Source organism: Rana temporaria, chromosome 4 (genome assembly GCF_905171775.1).
Source record: "Rana temporaria chromosome 4, aRanTem1.1, whole genome shotgun sequence".
NCBI classification, from domain to species: Eukaryota; Metazoa; Chordata; class Amphibia; order Anura; family Ranidae; genus Rana; species Rana temporaria.
In genome coordinates this window covers 359,609,886-359,623,098 of record NC_053492.1, presented here as the reverse complement: position 1 = coordinate 359,623,098, position 13,213 = coordinate 359,609,886, and the positions used below count along the sequence as shown (strand labels likewise).

Below are 13,213 nucleotides of genomic sequence, written 5' to 3'. Positions count from 1 at the left end.
TTGCGGGGGTGCCATCTTTGGGACTCACACCAGACTACGTAGGCCCTCCAAACCCTGTAATAAATTACCCTGGAGACCGGCTTTCTAGCCTTAATCAAAGTAGAAATTACCTGGCTGGACAGGCCTCTACCCTTGAGAATCAGGGATTCAGCCGCCAAGCCGTCAAATTTAGATGCCGTAAGGCAGGGTGGAGGATCGGGCCTTGAGAGAGTAGGTCTGGACGCAGCGGAAGTGTCCACGGCTCTCCTACTGACATTCTCACGATTAGTGAGTACCATGACCTCCGGGGCCACGCTGGGGCTACCAGAATCACTGGTCTGCTCTCTACCCTGATCCTGCGCAGCAGGTGGGGCAGTAATTGTAATGGGGGAAAAGCATACAGTAGATTGAACTGATGCCAAGGGCAAACTAACGCATCGGTTCCACAGGCCAGAGGATCCCTTGTCTGGGACATGAACCTGTTCAGCTTCTTGTTGAATCTTGATGCCATGATATCTACATCCGGGAAACCCCATTTCTGGCAGATTTCTAGAAAGACCTGGGGATGGAGAGACCATTCCCCTGGAACCAGTTGCTGACGACTTAAGAAGTCCACCTGTAAGTTGTCCACTCCGGGAATAAAAATTGCCGAGATGCATGGCACATGCGCCTCTGCCCACAGAAAAATTAGGTTCACCTACCTTTGGGCGGCTCGACTCCTAGTGCCCCCCTGGTGGTTTATATATGCCACCGCTGTGGCATTGTCGGACTGCACTCTCACCGGAGACCCTCGTAGCGTGGGTGTCCATGTCTTCAAGGCCAACCGTGCAGCTCTGATCTCCAAGACATTGATGGGCAGTAGTCTCTCTGACTCCGCCCAAGTCCCCTGCTGAGTGCGCCCGTCCAAGCCCGCTCCCCAGCCCTTTAGACTGGCATCTGTGGTCACTATCTTCCAGATGGGACTGAAAGATTTTCCCTTCAGAAGGTTCTGAGGGTTTAGCCACCAGCAGAGACTTTGACAAACTTTTGACGAGAGGGTCAAAGGAAGATCCAGGGCTTGTGGCTTTTTGCTCCAAGCCGACAAAATGGCTGCCTGTAGAACTCGCGTGTGAACCTGAGCATAAGGCACTGCCTCGAAAGTGGCTACCAGTTTGCCCAGTAATCGCATACATAAGCGAATGGTTGGTTCTTTTTTGCCCAGAACCAACTGGATTAACTCTTTGATACCTCTGACCTTTGCTAAAGGTAAGAACACTCTCTGCTGTTCCGTGTCTAGCAGCATGCCGAGGTATTCCAACCGTTTCGTGGGTTGCAAGGCCGACTTCTCCCGGTTTAGAACTCAACCGAATACCTCAAGGTACTGAACCGTAGGGGCTACTGCTCGATCTAGGCCGGAAGCAGAGTGATCTCTGATAAGGGGGTCGTCCAAGTAAGCTAGGATCGAAATTCCTTGAGTCCTTAGGTTGGCTAAGACGGGAGCCAGGACCTTCGTGAACACCCGGGGGGCTGTTGCTAGCCCGAAGGGGAGAGCTACAAATTGGTAGTGGCGTCCTGCGATTGCAAAGCGCAAGAACTTTTGATGCCCCTGAAAAATTGGTACATGCAGGTATGCGTCCTTTATGTCTATTGAGGCTAGATAATCGTCCTGCTGCCGACCGTACAGATTCAATCCGAAAGGAGCGAACCCTTAGTTAAGAATTCAGACCTTTTAGATCCAGGATCGGTCTGACATCGCCGTTGGGCTTTGATATGATAAATAGATTGGAGTAAAAACCTTGCCCGTGGTCCTGGGCTGGCACCTCTATGATTACCCCTTGGTATAGAAGGCGATCCAAAGCTGCCAGCAGAGTTGCCTTCTTTACCGGATCTTTTGGAACTCTTGATTCCTGAAAATGAGGAAGGGGTAACTGCAGAAATTCTATTTTGTAGCCTGTGGCTACCAAGGAAAGAACCCACTTGTCGGGGACATTGGCTTCCCAAACTTCTGCAAAGAATCGAAGCCTTCCCCCCACCCGATTGAGTGGGGGCGCCCCTTCATAAAGCTGATTTGGGGGCTGGTTTTGCTGGCTTGCGAGACCATGGTCTCTTGCCACCTGAGGCCTGTCCCTGCGACTTATTACCAAAGTTTGATCGTGCAGGAGGCCGTCGATACTGCCTGGAGGCCGAAGGCCCCGGCGCTGGAGACAGCTGCCGCTTAAAACGTGGGGCCTCGAGACCTCTTTTTGACTGGCAAAAGCGTACTCTTGCCACTTGATATCGTCTATGTATTTATCCAAATCCTCTCCAAAAAGTCTTCCTCCGTGAAAGGGGAAGCCCGCTAAGAGTTTTTTACATGGAGTCTCGGCCGACCAATTCTTTAGCCACATGAGCCTTCGCATGTGTACCAGGAACAGTGACAAATGGGAAGCCTGCTGGATGGAATGTTTTATAGCATCCACCGCAAAACACAGGGCTCTGGGGAGGTCAGCTAATTCTCGTGTCTGCTGAGCCGGAATGTCCTTTAACATCTGTTTTGTCTGATCCTTTAACGCTTGACAAACGCCAATAGCAGCTACTGCAGGCTGCACCACTGCTCCTGCCGTAGTAAAGGAAGCCTTCAAGAGCGTTTCTAATCGTTTATCGACCGGATCTTTGAACATTTGTATGTTCTCCACCAGGCAAGTCAAGGATTTATTCACGCAGGAGATGGCTGCGTCCACAGCCGGGAGCGCCCATTTCTTTGCAAATTTTTCTTCCATAGGGTAGAGGACAGAAAACCTCTTAGGAGGTATGAATATTCTGTTAGGCCGTACCCAATCCTGAAAGATGAGATCCTCTAAAAGAGGATGGACTGGAAACAGCGCATTACTCAGCGGCGCCTTTAAGGAGCCCAAAGAAGACACCACAGGGACTTGAGGCCCTAGTAAAGGCAATTTAACCACTTAAGCCCCGGACCAATATGCAGCCTAAAGACCCAAGGTGTTTTTACAGTTCGGGACTGCGTCGCTTTAACAGACAATTGCGCGGTCGTGCGACGTGGCTCCCAAACAAAATTGGCGTCCTTTTTCCCCCCACAAATAGAGCTTTCTTTTGGTGGTATTTGATCACATCTGCGGTTTTTAGTTTTTGCGCTATAAACAAAAATAGAGCGACAATTTTGAAAAAAATGCAATATTTTTTACTTTTTGCTGTAATAAATATCCCCCAAAAACATATATAAAAACATTTTTTTTCCTCAGTTTAGGCCGATACGTATTCTTCTACCTATTTTTAGTAAAAAAAATCGCAATAAGCGTTTATCGATTGGTTTGCGCAAAATTTATAGTGTTTACAAAATAGGGGATAGTTTTATTGCATTTTTATAAATTTTTTTTTTTTTACTACTAATGGCGGCGATCAGCAATTTTTTTCGTGACTGCGACATTATGGCGGACACTTCGGACAATTTTGACACATTTTTGGGACCATTGTCATTTTCACAGCAAAAAATGCATTTAAATTGCATTCTTTATTGTGAAAATGACAGTTGCAGTTTGGGAGTTAACCACAGGTGGCGCTGTAGGAGTTAGGGTGCACCTAGTATGTGTTTACAACTGTTTGGGGGTGTGGCTGTAGGAATGACGTCATCGATCGTGTCTTCCCTATAAAGGGAATGACGCGATCAATGCGCCGCCATAGTGAAGGACGGGGAAGCCGTGTTTACACACGGCTCTCCCCGTTCTTCAGCTCCGGGGAGCGATCGCGACGGAGCGGCTATAAACAAATAGCCGCGCCGTGGTCCCGGATCGCTCCCCGAGCGGACCCGACCTCCGCATGTAGCGGGGGGGGTCCCGATCGGACCCCCCACCCGCTAATAGGCGAGGACGTACGTGTACGCCCATGTGCCTGTACGTGCCATATTGTGGACGTATATGTACATGCGGGGGTCGGGAACTGGTTAAATGCCGAACGGACCATGTCTGTTAAAGACTGGATCCACAGACTCTCCGCCTGGGAGGCTGAAAATGGTTCTTCTATGTTGGACTCCTCAATATCTGAACCCTCCAGGTTCTGTTCCACTTGATCCTCCTGAGATTCGTATTCCTCAGGGGAGAGAATCCCAGCATCCGAGGATATGAGTTTAGGCGATGGGGATCTAGTCCGCTTTTTGCCTGGAAAAGAATTTGCAATCAGAGCTGTCAATCTTTGTTCTAGCCCATTCAGAGAGGTAGCTAGAATATCCTCTGTGACAAACACAGGGTTGGGTAGGTTAGGGCCAGCCAAAGCACCCAACACACCCAATGGCTCATCCAAGGCGACCTCCTCTGGATTATCAGGTAAGGATAGAACTGGCATAGCCTGACTGGGATCCTCAGAATCAGAGGGGGAACCCTTCTGTTTTTTAGCATTTTTTGCACCCTTAGTTCCTGAGCCTTTGGGAGCCATGATACAATACCGAGGTACTCCGCAAAACAACAACCAACTGTTGTAGCAAGGAGTAAAAATTATGGCTAGGGTAAATAGGTTCTTCCTAATGCCCCTAAGCTGCTGGGAAAAACAGTATTACTTTTTTTTTTAAACTGTTCCCCAATATTGTGCTGCTTGCCAGCTGCTGCGAGAGATTAGGCCTTATAGAAAAAAACGGTCCCTGGGGAGCAAGCTCCGGACCCGAAGTACTCTCTTACGCCACAGGGTGTCAGCATGCACCCTCGGAGCACCACCGCTCTTTGTCCTTCCTCCAGCCTTTCAGCTTGCATCTGAGCCAAGATAACCGTGAGGAGGAGACGCCCCCTTCCTCCTGAGGTAGTTGACGCCTCCTCCCTTTCCGCGCATGCGCACCATCATGCGTACCACGGTGCGCATATCTATGCGCACGTTCGCACGCGCAGCACGCTGGGAGGAAGCATGCCAAACGCTGGAGGCCCTGGATAGTGATTTGAACAGTATGCGGTGGAACACCCTGGACAGGTTAGACAACTCAGGCTAAACAGACCTATTGTCATGGGTTAGGCTGCCTATATAGCCTCCTACCCCATAAGATGCAGGGTTGCAGCAGCAAAAATACCACACAATAAGGGGGACCGGCTACTGGGGAGAATAAGACCATCCTGTCCTAAACAGACATAGTGGAAACTTTTTTGCCAATGCAGAGCATACCCAGGCTAATCCGTCAGTATCTCCCCCGGGGGGCATGCCGTCGAACCAAGTCCCGCAAGCCCCCCCATACCTGCTCCTAGCCGCAGGACAATTGCATAGCAAGCGGTCCAATCTTCCCCCTTCTCCGTGGGTAGCGTACTAGACCTTCAGGTACTGGGGTCCAGGAAGGAACACTTACTGCCCTGGACCTATATAGCACCCTGGCAACAGGAACTTTTGACTTTTTAAAAAAAAAACAAAGTCCTGGGCCCAGCCCTCCAAGGAGAAGCATTATAGGCAAAACCCCACGACTTGGGGCCCGAGTACTGTCCACTTCGGCTCTGAGGCACCTTGGACAGATCTGTTTAGCCTGCCTTGGTCCCAAGGACGTGGAGGCAAAGCTAATTCGTGACCAACACCTAAGACACTGGTGAAAAAACTGAGGTACTCCCTCTATGGGAGGGGGTTATATAGGGAGTGGATTTCCTGTTTGAGATTGCCAGTGTCCATCACCTGAAGGTACTCCATATAACCCGTATAGTAATGACTATGCCGCTCTGTGTCCCGTGATGTACGATAAAGAAATGTTAGTTTTTGGGGTTAAATATGCTTTTACAGAATACCATAGTCCTTCTAATCAGGCACAACTCCAGTAAATGGTATTTATTATAAGGCAGTCATGGACAAATGTCTAGGGAAAATAGCTAGGGAGGGGAACCAAAAAAACGAAAATAACGTTTCTAGTTTGCTCTCTACTAGTTGCACAATGAGCTGCATCAAGCCTGTAATAATGGCAAAGATAAGGTACCACTTATTAAAAACTGTAAAGCACGGCCACTATTCACAGGTGCTTAGCACACAAGAGTTTTACAATGGAAGCCATGAATCTTGAGTGCATATGATGGTGATGAAAAGAATGAATGCATTTTCTAGAAGATAGATATCTGCAACATGAATATGTAAGTTATTCTCACACATAACTAGGCAGTTTTGACTATTTCGTAATACTTGGCTTTACCTAGTTCAGGCTTTAGCTCTGTAGGTAGGCTCAACTTCCTTGACATCTTTGCTGGAAGAGAGAAAAAAAATATGTTTTTAAAATGAAAATTAAAGCAGAATTCGGCAGTAGCAGGAATATCTGATGGCTTGCCATGAAGTTTGGCCTTAGGAATAAAATGTGTAAAAAACTGAAAAAATAATGGTAGTTTATAAAAGTTCAACTCCTATGGATCATAGTACTTGGAAAACCTGAACATCCTGTTATTAAAATATAACTACTGCCAATACACATTTGGTTTCATAATATATCAAGGAATACTATGAACCACTGCAAATATAACCTCTTACCTGTCTTTTATTTCCCTGTGCTTGAGCTTTGTCATTACGGGCCCAGGCCAACATGACATTTTGTTGCTTACACACAGCCAGTGTGCATTGTACAGTAAAGCGAGAAATAGTTCAGAATACCAGCACTTGGAACAGATAAACTCTACTTACCCTTTTGATGCAGGGACCACAAATGATGGTTTCTATACTGTACTCACATATTCACTGGTCATGAACAGCTGAAAGATAGCAGCCCCTGCATAACCAAGTACTTCCCTCAGCCCATCCCACACAATTCCAGACAGTCAAATGTGGCAAGCAGGATACATATGTACAGTGTGCGAATCCTCATTGCTCTTGTAAAAAAAAAAAAATCAATTACCCAATAACATTTCCTAGTAAAAATATCTTGAAATATTTTTGCTTTCTATAGTAATTTGGGATGGTCTAATGGAAGGATTGCCCTTGAAAGGAGAGTCCTTACATGTCAGGTTAGAACTTCCTTTTAATCATTGCATCTCTCGTTGGGTTTTTACAACATTTTTACTATTATTGTAGTACACCTTCTTACCTCAAATGTGAGCATTCTAAGCACAACAGCTGCATCACTTAAAGGTGTAAAGAATACTGTGGTTAAAGAAGATTTTTTTTCTTTCTTTCCCATGCAGTGGGGTTGTGTCGAACTGCATTGAATAACTGCTAGTTTGTATAGGGGATTGGAGAGCCAAGATATACTCCACTAATCCGCCGATCCTTCCAGCACAAGATCCTGCTGCTCCTGCTGCCTGCGGTCTAGCGGGGTGGACTGTCCCTGAAGTCATCATGCCTATATACAGGCTCTGGACATGACGGCAATAACAATTCATTGCTGGATGTGGGGGAGCGCTGTTTTCCAGAGGATCGAGGAATTGGAAGAGTATAGGCCAGTGATGGCAAACCTTGACACCCCATATGTTTTGGAACTACATTTCCCATGATGCTCATGCACTCTGCAGTGTAGATGAGCATAATGGGAAATGTACACTAATTACGCTAAGAAATTGGACTTTAAATGCACATGGGTACTTCATGTAAAAATCTAGAGGTTTTTATTGTAGAAATATATAAAAAAACAATAGTACATTTAAGACTGTTTGTATTATTATCAGTACATGGCCCACAATAATGCTCTCATATCACTTCCAACAACTACAGTTGTTTTTAAACTCTGATGAGTAAGGTACATATCCAAAAAACAGTAACAGTTGAACAATACAAATGTGAAGTGAATAGCCTTAAAGTGGGTCCAATTGCAGAAGCATTTTCTTGCTCTACATGTTACGCATATCATTACGTTTCTTCAGGAGCATGATGGTCACAATAGTAAACAAAAAGTTAAAACAAGACACAGTCTGCTGGTAAGCAAAAAAGGGATTTTTTATAACATCGGGACGTTGGCACATTTTCACCTGTGTAACCACAGTGTCACCCTGTGGGGATACACATTTAAGCAATCTCTTTATCATGGGAAATGTAGTTCCAAAACATTTGGGGTGCCAAGGTTCACCATCACTGTTATAGGCTCTGTGTTTACCCCTAGACAAAATAAGCAGTTAGCACAGGGTTCTGCATTAAAGATATTAAAGGCTTAGTAAAAAAAAAAGAGAAAAAAAAACAGAGCCGCCCCGATTCTTCTCCTCTCGGGTCCCCTGCTGCCGCTCCTGGGCCCTACTCCCCTTCCCCCAGAGCTCACCCTGAGCTGCTGCCCTATGCATCCATTCACATATAGAGCCCTGGTTTTGTTTTAGCCCCACCCCTCTCATTGGCTCACTGCCTGTGATTGACAGCAGCGGGAGCCAATGGCACCGTTGCGGTCTCTGCTAATGAGGTAGAGTCTTCAGGGAGCAGAGTCTCTCGTGCACATGGCTGGATTGCAATGGGTCTCAGGTAAGTTCTAGGGGGGCTGCTGCACACAGGTTTTTTTTTTTCTTAATGCATAGAATGCATAAAGAGAAAAAAAATCTTCTGCCTTTAGAACCACTTTACATTTAAACCTCTCGTCCAAAAGAGTGTTTTATATTTCTACAATGAGTAAATAGGAAAAAAATAACTCTTCCTGTTAAGACATCCATGCTTAATACTAATCATATAATCCATGTATTTGAATACGGAAATGAATATGCATACACTAACAAACATTCTTATCAAATTATGTAAAAAAAAAAAAAAAAAAAAAAAAGATTCCAAAGTCTGTTTCGATAATTTTATTATATTCAATATGTATGCATCTGAAGGAATGAGCAGTGTTACCTTCACCCATCAACAACTCCACAGCTGGACACTCATGAGATAACACCCAGATTGACCCCTATCAAATAGAAAGTCAATATTGCACAGGTTATTAAAAAACCCGGGAGAGAGATAATCCACATTCCATCTCAAAGGCATTTAATGATTCCAGGAAAAACGATAATCGTCTCCATAAAAAAGCCGACCGGCCTGCAGACGCCTGTCTCTTGGTGATGACGTCAGTACGTCCACCTCCCGGCGTACGTTTCAACGTCATCACCAAGAGACAGGCATCTGCAGACCGGCTTTGTTTATGGAGACGATTATCGTTTTTGCTGTAAGTGCAATATATGCTTTGTAATAAAAATGTTTTTGTACTTTATCACACTATTGAGTGTTCTTACATTTTTGGGACTTCCTGGGAGTCGATTTTATGTACCTATTCTTACTGACTTGGATCTCGCATATCCACTGGAGGGTCACAGACTTCATGATAGGCTTGATATTCTCTTGCCTCTGGTAAGCGGTTTATTCAGACGGTGGTGGAGCATGGGTGCTTGCATGATCACTTGGAGGTTTATTCCCTTAATAATTCATCATCACTTATTTTTCATCACAGATTTAATTGTTTTTGAGAATTGGGACTGTTTTTCATTCATCATTTGGATGCGATTACAACCATCTGGTTTCTTTCAATTAATTATTGATATTTTTCAATACTTTTTAAGTGCACCAAATTAGATCTCGATTTATTTATAGTCATGTTTCTTTATTGGTTATGCACTTGATTACAAAAAAAAAAAAAAAAACACTTCCCACTGTCTAGTATAGCAACTATAGCAATAACACTTGCATGTTCTAGTGCTGTACCCAGCACTAGAGTACGAATCCTGTACCCCCAACTAGCTTGCATGCCAACTCATGAAAATTGTCACTCAAATCCATGCTCAATGTGTTGGACTTCTTCCTACATTGATAAAAAATGTTTGGCAGATCAAACTTTAATATTCAAACATGGGAGATGTATGATTGGTGCAAAGTATGGGTGTTTATTTAAACAATTTAGTTGACTACAACAGCAGCAGTCCTTAAACCAATATTGTTCAGTTGATATCTGAACTAGATCAGTGCAAGTTTTTAAATGAGCTTATGCTACAACACTACTGCATTTAGAGCTGAACTCTGGGCAAAAACAATATTGGGACATTAGCTAGGCACCAATAACATGTCATTGAATGCTGATTTTGGTGATGGCTACACACACACACACACACACACACACACACACACACACACACACACACAAACACTATACAATTTTAAGCAATCGTTTTCCAATAAAGCTATATATCTAACAAAGAGCTTGCAATGGGCTTTTGGTGTGTATTTTCCTAAAGCTTAACTCAAACAAAACAGATAAAATACCTATATGGAAATGAACGGTTGTATCTGCCACAAATCTATGTCCATCCATTCCTGATATTTGCATAGCTCTGCAACACATTACAGCCCTGTCAGGTAGGTCATGCAACTTGATTTTTTTCCTTTGCAGTTAAGAATTGCATGTGACTAGGCAATGAAAAAAGAAGCAACAGACTGATGAGCTTTTCAGGATCACTCAACTTTTTCCCACTGTTTGCAAATGAGTAATGCAGTATAAACGATTGGCTCATTGTGCTGCCCCTCACTCTTCCAATATGAGTTCTGCTGTAGAGTATTGTTAGAGGCTGACACCAAGTCAAATAAAGGTACCTCCCTGCTTAGGTTACAAAGTATGGCTTCATTTCCATGGACGTTTTTACAGCCACTTTTCTGAGCGTTTTTTTACAGCTTAAAAACGTCTCTCCATGTTAGTCTATGGCCTCATGTCAACCATGACGTTTTTGAGCTGTAAATGGCTGAGCCGTTTTTAAGCTGCAAAAAAAATGCAGGACCAGTGCGTTCTGAGGCTCCAGCATTAGAGCTGTAAGCCTCCTCCTTCGTTTCTGTCTCTATTCAAATTCAATGGTTCCCTATGGGAGCCCATTGATTTGAATAGAGGTCGCACCAGAAGTCGGATCAAGATGATCCGACTTGCGGGGCGACTGGTGTGCGGAGATTCTTGAAGGGGAACGCCGCGCAAATTAAAAAAAAATTGCGTGAGGTTCTTCCCCAGGATGATACCAGACCCTTCAGTCTGGTATGGATTTTAAGGGGAACACCTACGCCCCCAAAATCCATACCAGACCCTTATCCGAGCATGCCGCCCGGCCGGTCAGGAATGGGGGTGGGGACGAGCGAGCGCCCCCCCCACCTGAGCTGTACTAGGCCTACCCATTCACCTGGAGGCAAAGTGTAAAAGAAAATAAACACACAACACAGGGTTTTTAAAGTAATTTATTAGTCAGCTCCGGGGCCCCCCCTCTCTTCTTTAGCTCTTTTACCAGGGGGGCCTTCTTCGTCGGGGGGGTGTTCTTCACCGCCGTCTGGTTCTCTTCCGCTCTCTGGGGGTCTTCTTCCATCTTCTCCGCTCTCCAGTTCTTCTCCCGCTCGCTCTCCGGTACCTTCTCCTTCAGGACTGGCCGCCGCTATCTTCGTGTTAGCTTAATTACTAGCGGCGGCCAGCCCGCTCTTCTGTGACGTCTTCTGCCTTCTTCTCTTCTTCCGATGTTGCCACGTTGCTCCCTCCCGCTGCAATGACGGGTGTGCGGTGCGCGATAATCTATATAGGCCTCTTATGATGTCACAGTCCCAGCATGCTCCGGGTAATGTCGTCACCACCTGGAGCATGCTGGGACTGTGACGTCATAATAGGCCTATATAAATCGGTGCGAACCGCGCACCCCTCATTGCAGCGGGAGGGAGCGACGTGGCAACATCGGAAGAAGAGAAGAAGGCAGAAGACGTCACAGAAGAGCGGGCTGGCCGCCGCTAGTAATTGAGCTAACACGAAGATAGCGGCGGCCAGCCCTGAAGGAGAAGGTACCGGAGAGCGTGCGGGAGAAGAACTGGAGAGCGGAGAAGATGGAAGAAGACCCCCGGAGAATGGAGAAGACCCCCGGAGAGCGGAGAAGACCCCCGGAGAGCGGAGAAGACCCCCAGAGAGCGGAGAAGACCCCCAGAGAGCGGAGAAGACCCCCGGAGAGCGGAGAAGACCCCCGGAGAGCGGAAGAGAACCAGACGGTGGTGAAGACCGACACCACCCCCCCCCCCCGACGAAGAAGGCCCCCCCTGGTAAAAGAACTAAAGAAGAGAGGGGGGCCCCGGAGCTGACTAATAAATTACTTTAAAAACCCTGTGTTGTGTGTATTTTCTTTTACACTTTGCCTCCAGGTGAATGGGTAGGGGTACGATGTACCCCATACTCATTCACGTAGGGTGGGGGGCCGGTATCTGGGGGCCCCCTTATTAAAGGGGGCTCCCAGATTCCGATGAGCCCCCCGCCCGCAGACCCCAACAACCAACGGCCAGGGTTGTCGGGAAGAAAGATTTGGGGTGGGGGGCGCAGTGCGCACCCACCCCCCCCATGTTGAGGGCATGCAGCCTGGTATGGCTCAGGAGGGGGGGGGCGCTCGCTCGTCCCCACCCTCATTTCTGACCGGCCGGGCGGCATGCTCGGATAAGGGTCTGGTATGGATTTTGGAGGAACCCCCACGCCGTTTTTTTCCGGCGTAGGTGTTCCCCTTAAAATCCATACCAGACCGAAGCGTCTGGTATCATCCTGGGGAGGAAACTCACGCACATTTTTTAAATTTGCGCGGGGTTCCCCTTCAAGAATCTCCGCACACCAGTCGCACATCATCTTGATCCGACTTCTGGTGCGACCTCTATTCAAATCAATGGGCTCCCATAGAGAACCATTGAATTTGAATAGAAACAGAAAAACGCGGTTGAAAACTAGCGCGGCAAAACGTGCATTGAATTCAATGCAAAACGCGGGAAAAATCGTGGTAAAAACGCTGCTTTTTTTCCTGGCGTCTGTACTAGCTTTACAGCCCGTTTTTTTTAAACGTCCATGGAAATGAAGCCGAATGATGTGTTAATTAAAAAAACGCTGCATTATTTGGGCCCTTTTGATATGCCTGGAGTTCAGCTTTAAAGTCAGTTTCTTGCATGTAAGTTCCAAGAAAACTAAATTCAACCTGTGACCTCTCTCCCTTGATATACATTTAGTGATATATTCACTAAGTTGCGACTTCTACAAAAGAGAAACAATACTTGTGGTATGTAAGGTTTAAAACAGGCTAACCTTTAAATAATAATGACATTGAAAAAAAAAATATGACTTTTAGACCCCTTTCACACATGGGCTGTTGCAGACATTTTAGCTCTGAAAAAAGTGCCAAAAATTAATTTAAATGTGTGCTTTCACACTGGGGCGGTAGAAAAAGTCAAGCAGCATCTTTGGGGTGTCTTTGGAACGTTGTAAAAATGCCCCTGCCTATTGAAATGAAGGCCAGTGCTTCCAAATCGCTTTGAAAGCGCCACAAACACAGGTCTTTTTTTTTTTTAAGGTCACATGACAAAAAAATAAAAGACCCGCTAGCGCCCAAAAGGCGCCGCTAAA

At 46.0% G+C, this 13,213-nt stretch overlaps 1 protein-coding gene across 4 annotated transcripts in view; it reads right to left on the bottom strand.

The window, feature by feature from the left end:
• The window catches only part of STXBP5 (syntaxin binding protein 5), a 546,297-nt gene that overhangs the window by 58,765 nt on the left and 474,319 nt on the right, over positions 1 to 13,213 (bottom strand). For all 4 annotated transcript variants that reach the window (XM_040350878.1, XM_040350875.1, XM_040350876.1 and 1 more), the window contains one exon: positions 6,092 to 6,142. In XM_040350878.1, the coding sequence (XP_040206812.1) occupies positions 6,092 to 6,142 (51 nt within the window). The remainder of the gene's footprint in view (positions 1 to 6,091; positions 6,143 to 13,213) is intronic.